Source organism: Trachurus japonicus, chromosome 23 (assembly GCF_045865225.1).
Source record: "Trachurus japonicus isolate A0001 chromosome 23, Traja_1.0".
NCBI classification, from domain to species: domain Eukaryota; kingdom Metazoa; phylum Chordata; class Actinopteri; order Carangiformes; family Carangidae; genus Trachurus; species Trachurus japonicus.
In genome coordinates, this window is record NC_140929.1 from 12,981,813 (window position 1) to 12,999,649 (window position 17,837).

The 17,837-nt window shown below is 41.1% G+C and overlaps 1 protein-coding gene across 1 annotated transcript; it reads right to left on the reverse strand.

The window, feature by feature from the left end:
- Positions 1–5,421: 5,421 nt before the first annotated feature.
- On the reverse strand, positions 5,422–16,999 carry pkp2 (plakophilin 2). Its single transcript, XM_085769411.1, has 13 exons — positions 16,656–16,999; positions 15,198–15,268; positions 13,396–14,012; positions 13,168–13,306; positions 12,404–12,611; positions 12,126–12,303; positions 10,438–10,555; positions 9,964–10,125; positions 8,362–8,535; positions 7,366–7,519; positions 7,010–7,202; positions 6,842–6,929; positions 5,422–6,271 (listed from the first exon to the last, which is right to left on the reverse strand). The coding sequence occupies exons 1-13, from the start codon at positions 16,846–16,848 to the stop codon at positions 6,203–6,205; spliced, it is 2,364 nt and encodes a 787-aa protein (XP_085625537.1). The 5' UTR covers positions 16,849–16,999; the 3' UTR covers positions 5,422–6,202.
- Between the last annotated feature and the right edge of the window lie 838 nt (positions 17,000–17,837).

Genomic DNA, 17,837 nt, shown 5'->3' on the forward strand with positions numbered 1-17,837 from the left:
ATCTTTTTCTACCTGACTGCCTGCATCTATAAGGTTTCATTGCTGGAATCACTCAAGTGCTCATTGCTTGGGAGCTCCGCATATTCCTCGTTTTCCAAGAACTGATTTGATCCTCCCGTTAGGGAGCTAGGGTTACAGTTAAGGTTAGGTAAAATTTCAGATTTCGCTTCCAATTTTCTGTGTTTGACTGAAACTTTAAGGCAGACCGAGGGCTTATAAATTAACCGTATAAAATTATCCAGTATTTCACAAGGAAACATTTGTTCCTCGTTGATACAGTGGATAAAAGGATTTAAAAAAAAAAAGATGTTACACTTGATCAAAGTCTTCACTAGCCTGTTTAGGAGGATCATACTGCTGAAAGGTCAATTTCTGGTTCAACTTCAGCTTTTAGCTTAGTTATCTTCATGCGCTCTTTGATATGATGCAGATTTCATAGTTGAATCTCTGAATGCAAGCTGCTCCATCCCTGAGGCAGCAGAGAAACCTCAAACGATACATTTCCACCACCACACTCGGTTGGTTTGAGGTTCTAGTCTGGTCTGTGCCAAACGAGTCTGCTGTTACTGTGGTCAAAACTATTTGCTTCATCTGTCCAGAGCATTGTTATTACAAAAGCCCTTGGTCTTTGCTTTAATGTTCTTTTTGGGCAGGAAAGGCTTTTTCCTGGCATGACTCCCAGACACATGCACTTTGACACCAACAGGTGCGAATAAAGCATTCCTAGTGATTGGGTAAGAAAACTTTGGGGTTCTTGGAGATGTTGTTTTTTGTTGTTGTTACATCGAACAGTTCATGGGCTGACTTCTCTGGAGCAGTTTCAAGATGATTTTCCTCACATCACAGTATGAGAGGACACCTGACCTTCAGTAGGTTCCACCTGAAGCTGCCAATCAACGGCCTGTAATCAGGAACACACGATTCCAATTCTGTGCAGGTGAAGGTGGTCCATGTGAGGGTGCGCTGCACTCACTTTTCCCCCTCTGTTTATGCATCACCCTCATTAATGGAACCATTTCACGTTTGCTTATTCAGATGTGTGTTTAATTTAATTTTTTCACTGATATCTTTATTTTATGAATCACTGTCCTTGCAAAATATATCATATGCAATGTCCAATATATCCAACAACTGTCCAGTTAATGCAAAATAGAACTGTTCACATGTTTTATTTTTTCAGGTTCAGGTCTTCTGCTCTCACATTAATTTCTATCTTTAGTTTATGTCTGTAAGCTTGAGCCTTGAGAAATTCTGTTTTGCTCTAGGAGGGTCTCTCCAACCGGTAAAACCTTTGTCCCACTTTCATAAGCTCTCCTTGCTCTGCCTCCTCTCTCAAGGAGAAATGTTTTCTACTGAGACTTCCCTGAACCCCATAACGATTGCTTTGTTACTGCCAGCTGATGGCTACGCATCAGACTGCCTGTTATCTGGCAAACTTAGGTGTTTTTAATTAGCTGCGCTTTGACCAAGAAAGGGATTAACTCAAACATGGACTAAACAAAGGCAAAATAAAACTGGGCTCAAGGGGAAGATGTTTTTCTTTTTTTTTTTATCAAAACAAAGACAAGGGTGCGTTGCCAAAAAGAAAAGAGAGGCTTGCTTTGAAATGACTCCAAAGTGCCATAAATGTATGCAAAATAAAGTTTAAAAGCCAGAAACAAAACAGAGATGGACACACACACACACACCCTCTCGGCCCCAACCCAGTGTGTGTGTGTGTGTGTGTGTGTGTGTGTGGACCGAGGCTTTTTAAAACTTAAGCTCAGCTGCAGGCAATCCCTCCTGATGAGTGAGCACCGCCCACAGCTGAGCTCACTGACAATGGGTAGCTCCAAAAAAAACTAATCAAGTTTTTAAATCTTCTCAAAGTCTAATTTAAATGGATGCCATGTCATTTTGATATGAAATATGATTATGATTTTTGCATGTAAAAGTAAATTTTCTTGCTGTCAACTTAATCAGCTGTTGTGCCAAAGCAAATTGATTCAGGTAGAAAAACTTATATGATACATGATGATGAACTACCAACATATAAAACCATGTGATGATGCTGGCTGAAAATAAGCCTGAATTTCTAAGAGAGGTCGTTTTTTCTAAAATGGGGGTGTTGGGGTAAAGTGAGACAAATGCTGCGGGGTAAAGTGAGACCATGGATGTATTATAATAAATCCATGAGTGAGACACTGTGAGCACACCATACACAAAGATTCACACTAGAATCACGTCCCCCAAGCCAGAAATCTTGCGTGATCAATGATCTGTAGCCACACTGCTTTGTTATGCTAGGTGCTCTCAGTCAGCTCACTTTTTTATTGGTTAATTAACTCAATTTTAGTCACATTCCACTTTGTCGGCTCCCTCCACACACAAGAGGACTTTTGATCAAAATGGTCACCATTGTCGGGGCCTACAATCTGACCCCCAGACTATCTAACAGGTTCTATCTGTCATTTGAATGTTAATTAAAACATTTTGTGTTGTATTTGATTTTGGTTTTGAGTCACTTTGCGTTGAGAAAACAAAAGTGCTTAATTGACCAATCCCCGTGATTCTGCTACTAGTCCGACATTAGTTCTGGGGAGTGTGGTTGTCAAGCTAGCTGTCAGGATTCTAACTATGTGTTGTTATGGTAGTTTCAGAGTGGAAAAAGTAAGTGGATCAGTTTACCCCATTGATTTTTCTAGTTTGTCTCAGTTTACCCCTGACCTGGGGTAAAGTGAGACACGAGACCATATTTTCACTGTCCTTCATCCTAAATACATTCTGATAATTTCCATTGCTAGGCAACATCCTGAATTAATGGGAAATGTGTAAATTTTACTGATAAATCATTTTAGCTCGCTTAGAGGGGAGCAAATGTAAAAAGTGTCTCACTTTACCCCACTCTCCCCTACTTCTGACCAAAGATGTATTGATATTATGTGCCCTTCATGATTATATATTAAAATAAAAGTTAGCACAACTGAAAATATTAGGCTAAGTGCACTACTAGTTTTAAAATAATCAACTCCACAAACACATATGTTCAGAATAGCATCTTATCTTAGTATAGGAATTAGTTTGGTTTGCCCAATATTCTTTGTGCAATTGTTGTCAGACTAAACCACATTTAAATTTTCAATCAATTTTAATCTCAGTGTACACTTAACTGCACTTCCTTCTTCTTTCTTCTTTTTTTCTCACAGTGTGTGAGCAGGCTGCTGTGCCTTTGGGTTGCAGTGCCAGGAACCTGTGAAGTGCAGTGACCCCTCTACTTTACAACCATCTGGTTCGGACTTAAAAACACCAACACACACTGGGTCTGAGTTTGTGATATTACAGGGTGGTACTTCATTCCAGACATACTCAGAGGGGCGAAGACACATGTAGCCTGCAGGAAATCATGAACCGCTGGACCGAGTCCTGCAAAAAAAAAAAAAAAAAAAAGTCATTTCATTTTAGATCCCAAATGTTCTTGAGTGATTATGTCAGTGGATAGTCATTTGCCCTGAGCGCTGACGCCCCTGACAATGGCCTCAGTGTAAAGTAAAAAGAAAAAGAAAAAAAGAAGCTATACTAGCTTCCTTTGGGTCTGTTTTCCACTGCTGCTGATCTGTGAAAGAGTCCTTTCTCTCTGTGCATCAAACATGTTCAGTCATTATGTGTCAACCCTGGTATGGCTCACTTCACTGCCCTGCTCCAGTAGCAAACAAATCCTTTCTCATGTGTCTCGACACCTGTTACCATCGGCTATTTTAGTGTTTTGGACATTATTTCTGCGTTGGGCTATATATATCATTCTTCGGGCCTCAGAGGACTTAATCCCTCATGTTAACAGGAAAGAAACTTATCTTGGGTACAAATGCGAACATTCAATTATTCTTATCAACTAATCCCAACGATGCTTGTCTTGAAGTCTGTCTGGTCACCTTATTCGTGACAAGAAGATGAGGCGCTCTCTCCGTGAAATAATAATAAATCTGACCAATTCTCAGAGCAGTATAAGCCGTGGAGAGACAAGAAGGCTGTTGTTAAAAGGATTTGGCTTCTTCAAAGCTTTTCTTTTTCCTTGCGCCAAAGCCAAAGGCTTGAAAATCGTGGACTTTGTCACCAAAATAGTTCACTAAAGTGGGTGAATTAGAGATTATTAGTGAAAAGAGGAGAAGTGCAGGGTTTAGTTCCTTAAATAGAAAGGCTTAGGGTTTAATCTAAGAGCTAAACCACTTAAAAATGTAGGATTCAGACTTTATGAATATGAAAAATAAATGTTATTTGGGGACAAAATACAACTTGGGGACAATTTGACTGTGAATCTTGTCTCTGCTCTTCACTGAGGTGACTGATGAGCTGTTATGCTAATGCTACACCACTGCCCTCTGCAGGACGCATTAACAACAGACTAATATTTGTCCTGTGTCTTCTCCTCATTTTGTAACAGATTGAAATCTGACAAGTAAATTCATTGAACTTCTCCACACCCTTTGCATATTACCTCTTTTTCTTTTCATCTTTTCATCTTATTCACTCATGCAACTGGATGTGAAATGCACTTCATATGTAGTCGTCTCAGCTTTTAGGCACATGAAAGTGTCCTGCAGCAGCTCAACATAAATCCAGAGAACAGCAGGAGGAATCTCATATCAGTGCTCAAAAGCAATTTTAGGTCATGTCATGCTACATTATGGCCTGTGTACTTGCAGACAGAGACTAAGTGCTTTCTACCAGCACACATCCTCTGCTTTTGTGCAGCCTGGATATGCAGACACAGAGAGAATCACTGATACAAAGCTTTAATTACTTTGTGGGATACTGTTAATTTGATTTAGAGAATTCAGCCACCGTCTGAAATGAAGTGATGCTTTTGTAGATTTCCCAGTTGGGATCGGCTTCATTAGATAGTGTGTGGATCTCTGGGGGAATTTGGCTGTTTAAACTAAAAAGTGTCTCGGCAAGACCACCGAGGATGAGTGTGTTCAGTTTTGACTACAGCATGGTTGGTGCAGGGTTCGCTTACCTCACAGTCGTGACTTCTGGGCTCGCTCACCTGTCTTTCATGTCGTCTTCCCTTTTCATTTCCAGTCCCTCGTCTGGGAGGGAGGGGCGAAGTCAACTGGCACCCAGCCTCTTGAGCCAGCCAGCCAGCCAGCCAGCCAGCCGGCCCCCCTCCTTTCTCAGATACCACTTCAGCTGCCGCAGTGCAGCTCACCTCAAAGTCACCGAGAGGCCCGAGGAACGAAGCCAAACACCGGAGGTTTCACTCTCTTCTCCTCCTCTGGCACAGACTTAGTCATCCTCACTTCATTTGCAAATGATGGAGAAAGCTGTTTGATCAAGAGTTGTTTTCAAACATAAAAGCTCTTTGAACTTCATGATAGTCATTGATCTTTCACAGTTTTTTTTATACATGTATAAATATTCCAAAAAATAAGGGTAAATTATTAACAATAAAGTTTAGTGAAAACTGTTTATTCACATGAGGAAACAACAGAAACAAGACAGATCAGCATGAATCATTGTTTTTAAAATACATTTATATACAAACACGAACAGTCGTCCAATAAAAATGAACTGATCTTCATCCTTTACATGTTTTTCATTGTGGTTCTTTGTATAATTACTTGAAGTGCTTCAAAACACACGGCAACATCCACAAATGTCAAGCCAAATAAAATAAAATTAGATAGAAAAAAAAAACACTTACAGAAATACTTTACATTTCATTCATTACAATAGTTGAAGGAAGTTCCTATGTTCATCAGGCAGATTTTCTGACCGTAAGGCACAAAGACTGAGGCCTGAAGCGTCTGATGCATCTGATGAAGAATGTGAAGAAACTAAAAAGTGCGTTAAAGGTCCTGTGAAATGAAAAACGTCTCCTCACTAATGTCCTTCTTATGTTGTTGAGTTACCTATCTCTATTTCAGCACCACACCTTGACTCTTTTCCTGTTTGCATAATTACTAAAAAAAAAAAAAAAACCTATTTTTTGTCCTTAAGCTACTGAACACTAACATCTGCACTAGTAGTCAGAGAAACACATTCAAACACAAAAGAAAATCGCTATTTTAAAGCTGTTTCATGAGACTTTAAAGAAAAGCTCAGGTATAGTGAAGTTTCTTTAACTAAACTGTGACACAGAAACAGTGCAATGAGTTGTGACTGTGAAGTGCTGATATACTGTTATCAAGTGCAACTCGGTATCCAGGATCTTCGGCTCAGTTTTCTAGTAGTTTCCAGAGTTTACAGCCTTTGTTGTTCTGGCATTGACGAAGTCAGCCTTCTTGTAACCACACTGCGAGAAACAACAGAGGTGTTAAGTCTCGGATGCTGTGGTGGGTGAGTGGGTGGGGGACATGCATTATTTAGGTTTGTGCAGGAGATCGTAGGTCTGACACTTGCTGTCATATTTCCACTGCACTAAATAATAATCCAGAGAAATAACTTGATATTGTTTTGATGCTGGTATGTACAGATTCTCAGAGCTACTACTATATAGAATATGAAAAAGCTTTACTTAAGCGCCCTCTGGTGGTAGTTTCAAACAATATGGCAGGAAGTCACCAGGTGGTAAACTAATGAATTAAATCTCTCATAAGTCAATTTTATAAATGAAATGTTTCCATGAAACAGCTCTGCTCATACCCAAAATGGCTGAATACAACTGATTCTTCTTATTAACAATTAAATTATATATGCAAACCAATTCCTTGCAGGGACAAGTCTGTCTGTATCTGTGTCTACATTACACTATGTTGCAGGTAAAGGACAATTAATTAGACAGAAAAAACCCACATGACTGACTGTTGTCCTTGTGTAAAGCATGTGTTTTACTGTAAGGAATTGTATGGATAAGAGAACTGACCTTCTTGTAGGCGCGATGGAGATCTTTGTGTTTCCACATGGTGTGCAGCAGGAGACATGCAGCATGACCCGCTCTGGACGGCCCATAGCTAGAACAGAGAAAGATTAATTTATTCTGTCCTGTTTACATGTATATGTACATGTAACTGTTAGATGAGCACTGACTGACCCGTTGTCTTTGCTGCTGATGTTGATGACCTTTGGGAGGGCTCCTTGGTTGACGATGGCTCTGACGTGCTGCGTGTCGCTCTGGCTGAGGTTCGTCAAGATGTGACAGAGACAGGTCGTCACGGCGGTGGGCAGGTCGGTGCCAGTGTCGTCATTGGGCAGCATCTCCACAACCTCCGGCAACACCTGCTTTACTACAGGAGGTAGAAACAGGAAAGATATACATAAACTTGAAATGAAAAAAAAGACAGCTGGAGGCTGTGTGTGGATGTTTTATTGACTTCAGGAAATTGCACTTAAACTTACTTAAAGGCTTATATTCAAAATATGTGTCTTTTGGTTTGAATGGAAAAGTACCTATTTCAGGATGCATGTCATAGTAGTGAGAGACGTTTCTGATCAGAGACATGGCCGTTCTCTTCACATCCCGTTCTCCATCCTGTAACATCTTCTTGATTTGCTGAAGACCATTCTCCCGTTGAACAATGGTGAAAGTAATGGCTTCAGACACCTGCCACACCACAGAGAATAGATGAAACATGTGTCGTATATTGCTTGTTTAAATGCAATCCATATGAGAAAAGGTATGTTTTCTCATCACGCCACTAAAATTTTGTTTGAATCCTCAGCAGTAAAATAGTTTGTGATGAAGTTGTGGTTTCTTTCAACATGTGTATCCATGTACTCACTACGCCTTTGGAAGAAATACATAGATGAGTATCAATCTACATCCACACACGTTTTGAAATCTGTCATATTTTTTTAAAATTAGTATCTAGTGCCAAAAATATTTGATTAATTCATTTGCAACAGAAAATTTGACAGTCATTTTATCAATCAATTATTAAGGCTACCAATTTAAAATCTTTAATGTTTACAGGCTGCACTCTCAGAAGCAGAGGAAAGCTTCCTTTTCTGCATTGAAGATTTTATTTCCCCAAAGGTTTCAGCAGAATATGTAGAAATTCTCAAACTATGCAAATATACGTCAGCATTTAAATATCCCCTAAAGGTAAAACAGAAACAGATAAAACTGAACTGTGAGACATCACTGTGGATTTGGGTAATTTGTGATAACGACTTTGTGTTTATCATAATAACAGATGGAAAGAAATAGAAAATAAACCTGTATTCCTGACACAAACCTGAGAGAAGAGCTTTAATCTAACTAATGCAAACCTACAGTACCAACTACCACACTCATAAAAATCTAAATGATCCACCCTCTCTGACTCACAACTAAAACATTACATCCAAATATATTCCTGAGTTAAGTGTACATTAAACTGTAACGGCTCCATTTTCACAGTTGAAGCTCCAGAGTGAAGCTGTGAAACATCTGCGCCGTCTTACCGCTCCGTTTCCAGCTGTGATGTTCTGCAGAGCTCCAATGGCGGCCTCCTGGGTGTAGTGGCGCACACTGCGGGCCATCAGCGACATGTACATCCGGATGGTGATGGAGCTCCACAGCCACTCTATCCCGCGGGGATTAGCCTTGTCCTCCAGCAGAGGGCGTTGTTGCAGGTGCTGAGAGGAAGAAAGGAGCGATGAGCTGCAGCTTCCAGATGGGTTCAACCGGTTCATACCGACACAACAGGAGGCTGCTATTATTCAGCAGGTGAATGAATCATGTACATACTCTCACTCTCATTGTGTGTGTGTCTGGGTAGGAATGTAAGGTTTACATAAGCAGAGCTCCAGAGCATTTTTGCAACATCATCATACTGTAAACACATAATTAAAAAGAATTCACACAGCAGCATCTGGGAAGCTGCAATGCAGATATTTGTTTTTTATTGCATTGCAGCTGCCTTAATGGACATGTAATGAGAATTACTTAATGGGATAGTTCAACATTTTGGCAAATTGGCCCATTGCCATAATCCCTATAGTTTTAGGAGTAGGTTCATTACCTTTAATTGTCAGTGCAAGCTATTTTTAGAACGGCGGAGCAGAGCCGCGAGCTGCTCAGAGCTACGCTACGGAGGCTAATGGGATTTCTTGGTTTCCCTCATCAAACTAATCAAATACACAATCCAACAACTCCAAAACGCTCTCGTGGACAAGTTGTGACCTGCACATTCACCACGCTATGAGATAATAACGGAACGTTAGTAGACAGAGTTGTTTTCGAGGTAAATTCATGCAAAACCGCTGATGCGCGTTCCCTTCAGGGACAAAACTATATATTAATACCTCTGTCCACACAGACCTTTGTGTATTTTAGTTGGCTGCACTTTGAAATCCAAAATCAAACTATTTGAGCGGAGTTTGAACCTGGGAGTGAGTGAGGCCCCAGCGAACATGCCCGCACAGGCCCACTGTGGGTGGGACAGTGTGGGCAGGACACACTAATCCCATGTGGGCCCCACACAGGCCCACATCATCTCCTTTCACCACTGGGACCCCTATGTTGTATTGAGTTGTGATTCTGTCAACCTTTAAAAAAGTTTCACCTTTTGGCCTAAACTCTCATTTAATTTCCACCAACTCCACCAATGAGAAATATCTGGCTCTCTAGCTGCTAATTGCTCTACTTAGCTTGCTATTTAGCTTGTTACTAGTTTAGCTAGTCACTAATTTGGTCTGTCCATTGATACAACAATGACTTAAAAGAAGCTAAAACGTTTTGTTCAACTTAAAAGGAACTGCAGTGTGCTAATAATTCTCTGTTGTTGATATGAAATGTCATTGAATGTGCTTTTATAAAGTTTGTGACAGCAAATCTGTTTACCGCGTTAGCAGGAATGTAAAATGTCACATAGGCCTACTGTATGTAATTGCTTTGATGTTTCTCCTCCAGCAAACAATGAGAGAAAGAGAAATACAATCACCTTCAAAGAAGCTGTTTTAACAGGTGACTAAACCTGCAGCAATTCAGCAGTTTTAAAAGAATTTCTGTTAAATATCATACGACATCTTTTGTCAGTGTGGATTATTATCCGAAGGGATTACCTCTGTGATCTTGGCGCTGCGGTCAGGAAAGCAGCTGACACTCTTTTGCTTGGGAGCCAGGTTTTGTCGAGATTCTCTGAGATCTTGTGCGTACTTCTTAGGCAGCTCGGCCTCGATCTGATAAGACAGGTTGTGCAGGATGCAGACGCAGTTCTCTGTGGACTGCAAAGCGGATGAATACAGATAAATGTCAAATTATAGACAGTGCTGCATGGTGGTACTAAATTAAGTCCAGTAAGTTTTGCATTGCAGTCTAGACTGACAGAGAACAATTTAAGTATGGGATTGGATCGTGCATTTTCTAATCCTGTGAGTAGCAACAGGATTTATTAGAATGACTAGACATGGACAACACAATAGGAAAAGTATGGTTCAGATACAGTGTGCATCAACATCTCCTGTGTATCTTAACCTATATACATTCGAACAGTAAAACCAACTGTTTTTATGGGATGCCCATCATTTTCATTTCACCTTGTCATCCGTTTTATGATCGGCTATGGTCCCCCGCACGTAGTAGACTAGAGAGTCGATGAGATTCTCACAATCCCTCATTGCTTTCCTGCCATCTGGACCGGAAGAGCTCAGATTTCTGGGAACAGACACAGGCAAAACATTCAAGGTAATGTGACATTAGTATGTTTTAATCAGATAAGCCGTTCTCAGTGTCACTGGACCAGTGAAGTCAGCAGTACAACAAATTCCCACATTGTAATGGACCAAATAAAAACACGTGGTGTCATTCTGCCGATGACATAATTATACAAGTCAATGTTACACTGTTTTGGATCTCAGCCATCTGCAATCTTTACAATCTTATTAAAGCCTTTTTATGTAATCCAACGTCCCTTGGAAAAAAATAAAGCGCAAATTATTATTCTAACTCACAACTCACACACAACAGTTGTTTGATGAAATATGAGAGGAACTCATCATTTTCCCATCCACAGGGGACCTCAAGGGGGTTTAAGAACATGATAAGGAGAACTTGATAAGGCAGGGCCAGCGAGGACTGAGTGATTTCAGTTCAGCAGAGCGGAGAGAAGAGAGAGCTCCATGAATAATTCAGGCTTTGACTCTTTTCATCCGGCTGTAGTTGCCAAGGGAGCAGTGCGTCTGATAGCTCCTGCTTTGTAAACAGAGGGAGATGATATACGTCGTCCACACACAAACATGTCCAACTGGAAACTAACGAGGTGATACATAATCTCGGATCACAACAGATAAATTGTCGTTTAACACAATCAAATATGGCGACTCGGCTTAATGAGAAAGCAGCATCTGTCTTCATTCTGGCTTTATGCAGCGGTGAAGCCAGTTGTTACTGATCTGACCATTTGTGGCCCAAGAGGGAAAAAAATAAAGAAGCCATATCACAAGTAATAGGCAGAATATTTTTGACTGTTTGTGAGCACCGAACTGAAACAGGAAAAGATGGATGTTTCTTTAATCCATCATCATGTAGCCGTCACACTGTTTGCGTGTCTTCGTTGGTGCCAGTTCGATAAAGGAACAAAGGTTGTTTCCAAAGAAGTATAGCCGCCGTTTCCTGCTTCTCATTAGATGGGTGATAACACTTTTTATCACACCTAACAACTGTTGAATCATAACTCAGCTTGGCGGACGCCGGCGCCATGTATGTCTGTATCTCTGCCATCTGTTAGCTCTCAGTCTTTGTAATATCATAAACGTATTGGCTTATGCTGCACCGTGACCACGCCTGGCCTGCACTTTGCTACTGCTTCTTCACTCCTCATAGGCTGTAAACCTTTCACTTCCTCCATCAGTTCCTCCATATGTGCAAATAACACACTCAAAGTTATTCATCTGTTTGTTTTCAAGCTAAGTGCATGACCGGTTTTTGCATAAGTCTGTTGTTTGGTGTGAGCTGATGATCTGACACCTGCAGTGGCGTCTGTTTAGATCAATCTGAGTGTGTAGTTTTAAAAGCGGACTGGGTTTAGGGGATTTGTTGACATACTTGTGAATGTCTTTTCCCCACACTGTTAGATACCACTATATGTCATTTTGTTGGAAAATCTCAATAAAAATATTTGGGGAAAAAATGTTCAAGTCTTTCCAAAAAGAAAGACAAATTGAGCACTTTTGAAATAATAAATTAATTTCCGTTTTTTAAAAAAAAAGCTGATGAAGGCTCCTACCGTAGGCAGCCTGTAGCAAAGTGGAAAACATCATCATCGGCGAGGAGCTCGTCTTTCGGGTTCTCGCCTTCAGAAATACCAGAACTGGGCACCAGTACTGACTTAGTAAGGACAGGTAGGGCTTCTTTGGTAAGACGCTCTTTCAAAATGTCATGAGAGGAGAGGTTCCACAGAAGACCTAAAGAGATAAATGGGAATTTCCTCTATTATTTGCAAAAAAGACGTCCAAGCAACCATCTGAGCCTCTATTTATGTTGCAAAGTAAAATAAAAACTGACCAGTAAGTTGTCGCCTGGTCTCTGTGTCGCGGCTGCTTTTTAGTGCAACCAAAACGGTGGCCAAACCTCCATCTTCCTTCACCTCCATCTTGTTTTCGTCGTTCTGGTACACGACATTGCGCAGCGCCCCGGCGGCGACACGTTGCACCTCCTCGTTGTCGCTCTGGAGGAGCTGCAGGAGCTTTCCAATTCCACGGAGGTAGTAAACCTGAAGAGAAGAGCAGATTATTGACTGACCGTGGGGACATGTATGTATATGTGAGCCATGGCATTCGGGAAATGTTCTTCGCTATGCCCATTATGTTTAACAACTCCTCCTGAGTTTAAAAATGTAGATCTGCAACAAAAATATGTCTGTGTTTGTAAAAGCTCCAGGGTAAAAAATAGTTTTCTTTACATGTTCTCACTGTGTTTGGACAGGCCATATTAGTGATTGGCAGCACCAATAGGCTGCCATGAGGTGTGTCTCTTTATTTAAGGTTTAATCATAATGCTGCTGTAATGTTAATTAATTTATGTGTGTTGGAGGTAGTAGTTTGACATCCCCTCAGCATGTTCCACTTTAAATGTGTGTGTGAATTCTGGAGAAGAGCTACGCGACTGAAAACTCTACTACTAGGGAAGAAATTTGTGTATACAGCTATTCAAAGATGTACAAAAATGCTATAACCACGCAAATATCTGCTAAGCAAAACTGTGTTTTACATATATAGCTGTCAACAAATTCTATTTTGAATCGCTGAAGAACGATATGACACACTTACCATCTTTTTAGCATCTGCGCTCCTGAAACATTGATTCTGTATGTGGCTGGCTGCACAGATCAGCGTTTCCTCGTTGTCCTGGGTCAACAGGTTCACTGCTCTCTCCAGCGTCATCTCTGGAGGCTTGTTCTCCGACTTCCTGTGTGAGGAAAAAGAAGATGGCCATGAATGAGAAAATGTACAATCCACACATGGTTCAGACGACTGTTCACATATATATGATCTTACAGTGTTGTGACTTTCTGTGCCTGTATCTGCTGGACGGGGGAATCCGCTTCCATCAGTTTCCCCATGTCCACCTCCATGCTGACGACCGAGGGTGGGTATGAATTGTGTCTCTGGAGCTCCTGGCCCTCCCTCCTCATCTGAGCCAGCCAGGATATTCCTTCCTCAGGCTGAGTAACACCAAACATCATATCCCGACCCGCTGCCAGTACAGGTACCTCCTGTTTGACGATAGTTTGGTTGTGACTCCAGCCAGAGTCGTATTCACCATCTCCCTGAAATGACACCTGTGCAAACACAGGCTGCTGCCCTGCCGCCTGTCTCAGTGACCTATGGCGGAAGCTCCCGTGTGCAGATGTGGAAGCGTGTGGACGCGTGAGGCGAGGGACCTCAGAAAAGGCGTAGCGCCGACATGAATCAAACCCGAACGAGTGGCCCAGCGGAGGGCTCGTTCTGTGCGACTGGATGGGGAGGGTGACCGTCCCAAAGCGGTAGGCGCTGTAATTGAAACGGCTGCGTGGTAACTGCGGGCTCGGAGGTGGGGAGACTTCCACCCTCCTGGATGGTCTCTGCAGGCGGCTGCTTGCAACAGAATGGCTGGAGAAGGCCCATCCATTCGTCTGGGGAAAAACAAAACAAAACAAAATATTATCTGCACTGTAATACACTGTGAGGTTTTTATTCTGTAATTCTCACTTTAAGTCTGCATAGGTTGGATCCACATACACTGTGTTGCCCCAACCAGATGCCCCTAAAAGATGCCGATTCTGATGCTGCGTATAGTAACTATTTTAAATTATTTAATAAATTAAAGACTACGTATGGCACAAATTTGTAATTCAGAGCCTTTATATCGAACAATCTCTGATCGTGTGTGAAAATGTGTGTTATGCTATCAAGATGTTGTTAGCTTCCTACTTATCGGTAAAGATACACTGGTTATACTGCATCTCTATAGCAGTGGTTCCCAACCTTTGTTGGCTCGTGACCCCATTTTGACAATCACAAATTTCTGGCAACCCCCGATCACGTGCATGTGCATGTGCATGTGATCGCGGCCGTCAATCAAGATGCGTCAGCTGAGATATTTTTATATGCTGCATTTTATTTGAACTTGATTTATATTCGAGAATGTGAAAGTATAAAATACAGTTGTTTAAGATTGTGTGTGGTGTTTTTATTCATAATGTTAAAAAGAATAATAATCAGTAAAAAATATATTTATCAATATTTTATTCTATTACTAGACATTTCAGGTGAATTCCAGGCGACCCCATGTGGGGTCCCGACCCCAAGGTTGAAAAACACTGCTCTATAGGGTCATCGTAAAGGTTATTATAAAAAGTAGATAATAAAACAAAATAGCAAATAATTGTCGCTACGGTGACATATTCACCACATTTACAGAGCTGCTCTAATGAATTCCCTTACCACATGTAAATATTAGACCGTATTAAATCACATCCCAGGTAAACAGTTGACACAAAATGTTCAAACAGAATGACAAAACGTACACATGCTAACGGAAACTACTGATGTCAAAGCCCTAGATCATGATGTCAAGCAAAAGTACGAGCGTAATGATTCATTTCATATCAGCCTGTGAGCGTTGAGCAGCTGCAGAGAATTTGACTGCATTCAAATTGTCGTAACTCGTGATAAGCAAATACGAGTCAGTGCAGTCTCTTTATATTATGGTCAGGTACAAAAATCATAAATAGAAGCAGGAAAAACAGATCATGTCCATTTAGTGGGAAAGTTACACAGGACGAAGATGAAAAATGTCTCTGGTAAGAGTCCCTCACCTTTGTGTTTGGTAAGAGTCCATTGGTAGCATCAAAGCTCTTTGCTGTGTGTTTCTGTAAACTGATACCCCCTGAAACGAGTCGAAGAAGTTTTGTTAGTGTACAGTTTCACACTGTAATCACCTAAATGCATGTCAACACACTGACACTTCTTCGGGTCAAGGGTGTGTGTGACTCCGACCCTCACTGCCTGAGCTCACAAAGCAAGCGTGCTGCCAACATATGTTTTATAACCAAACTATGAATCAATATAGCAAATAGGTGAGCAATCAGTTGATAATGGAGATAAACGTTTGTTTTTGCCCTGTAAACATGTGAGTCTGGCTTAACTGGATGAAAGCGTGTGATCTTCACACCTAGTTTGGTTCAGGAATTTTATCTCACTCATGAAATCCTTTTTCAAAACAGCCTTGTCAGTCTGTCTCACTGTTGTGAAGGCCATTGTGCTAAATCATCTGGTGCAAACTAATATAGTTATAGATAACAAGCATTGACAGGATCTATCATGCTACCCTGAAACTAGTATAATTATTTTTTGTTGATGACTGACAGGAGTTCAGATTGCTGACTCACTATATCCACTACTACTTTACCTGAGAATGAGGGCATGACCTCCGGGAAATTCAGTAAGTGGGTGAGATATTACATTCAAGCTCTATCAGCTGTCACTTACAGCAGCCTTGAGGCAAACCTATGAAACTCCAGGAACCTGTTGGGTGAGTAAACTACTACGCCTCATACATTCCTGTCACAGAAAAATACCTGTATTTAGCCTGCATAATTCAACTGGGGTATATTTACATCACAAAATATATCCTATGAGCATCAAAGGCCTCTGGCAGGGTTTACTCATCTTGATCAGTTCCCAACCTGAGGATCAAGACCCCACATATATAGTGATCACAAGATAACTGAGTATAGGAAAGAAGACAAATTGATCTGCTATCTAAATTCCTGTCAATCTCCCTGGATTTTCTCATCCTTGCTTGCATTATGTAAACAATAGCACTGTGTTGTGTCTCAGGACTCTATGAATAAATATGAAGAAGGATTTATCTTTTTTTTTTTTTTAAATCCATTTTAGGTTAAGCTGCTAAGGCAAGGGTTGAAAGGTGAAGAAGGGCTGCAAGCATGCACTAAAGCCATAATATAACCTACTGTAACTACTGTTTAATAGCTATGTCTCAATACAATGTTCACAACATAATATCTAAAAAAAAAAATTAAAAAAAGAAAGAAAGGAAAGGGGAAAAAATGGGAGTTAATTATCCTCTGTAGTAATTATGAAGAGAGGGGGAATGCCCTTGGTCTCCAGTGTAGGCTACCACCCCCACTAAAAACCATTATGCCTATTCTATTCGATCTTGTGCAAATCTGTGTTTTTAAAAAAAATGTTTCAGGGTGTTGTGTAATCAATATCGCCGATTACAGTCACTGAGGAAAAAGTTGAAGCATTACCACTTGACACGCTCCTTCTCGCTTTCCGTGCCAGTGTGAGCTGAACCTGCTGATGAACGCGGAGACTCCGCTCGGCTGAACCGTGTTTCGTCGAGGACCGCGCGGAGGGCTCGGCCGGCAGAGCCAGGCTGGTGTCGTCCAGCACGAAGGAGTCCTGAGCAGGTAACGCAGACTTGAAAAACAGCTCGTCCATTGTTGGGACAGATCCGTAGTAATCCCACTGCAATCCGAGTTCAGGCCGGTCGCTTCATTGAACAGGAGGACCTGGTTCCGCTGCTGGGTGGCTGCAGTTTTACCGTCCTGCTGCTTTGTTGTCCCTCAGATCTCAGGTGGGTCGACGGACGGAGCTGCTGCCACTGCGGAGGGCGGGGCCAGAGGAGACGCACCTGAGGTGTCAGGTGTCACTAGGCTACCATGTAGCTGCATTTACAGAAGTAGCCTACTAATGATAGTTAAATAGTAGTGTATCTACCTTATGAAAGTATTACCCTATTATTTTCTGCTTCTGTTACTTCTGACAGACTGATTGAAGCTTAACTAACAGGTGTAGTTTACTCAAGCTTTCTATAGCATCCCCTAAAAGGTTATTTCCCCCACAAAATAATATTATGCATTATTACATATCAAACTAATTTATAGGTTACAAGGAATAACCATTGACCTTTAAGCAGTTGCTAACCATCAATGGATTAAAATAATATTATGCATTATTAGCCTACATATCAAACTAACTTAAGCAGTTGCTAACCATCAATGGATTAAATAATTGAATAAACACTAAAATATCCTGTTAATTATTAAATTTAGGAGGTGCTGGTTGTCACAGTTTGAAAAAAGCAGGCTATTTGTTTCCTCCTTTTTCCAGATCCTTTCACTATGCTAACTGGCTGCTATAGCCTATATCTTCAGCCAGCCAATGGACAGCTAGGGCTATGAGAGTCAAAATCTTTAATGATTTCTCTTAAAAATGAAATTCACCTCCATCTACATTTGTTGGAGGAAAAACATCCAGTTTCTTCAAAAGTCAAATATGACACACTTTTGTAGCCATGCCTTTTACCACCAGTCAGACATTTGTGATGCTTTCCACTCAAGGCCTCCACATTTGGCTTTGTTCTCTTGACAGTGTGCTACAGGCAGCTGCTCAGCCTGTTTTGTTTCCCTGATGAGAACAAAGACCAA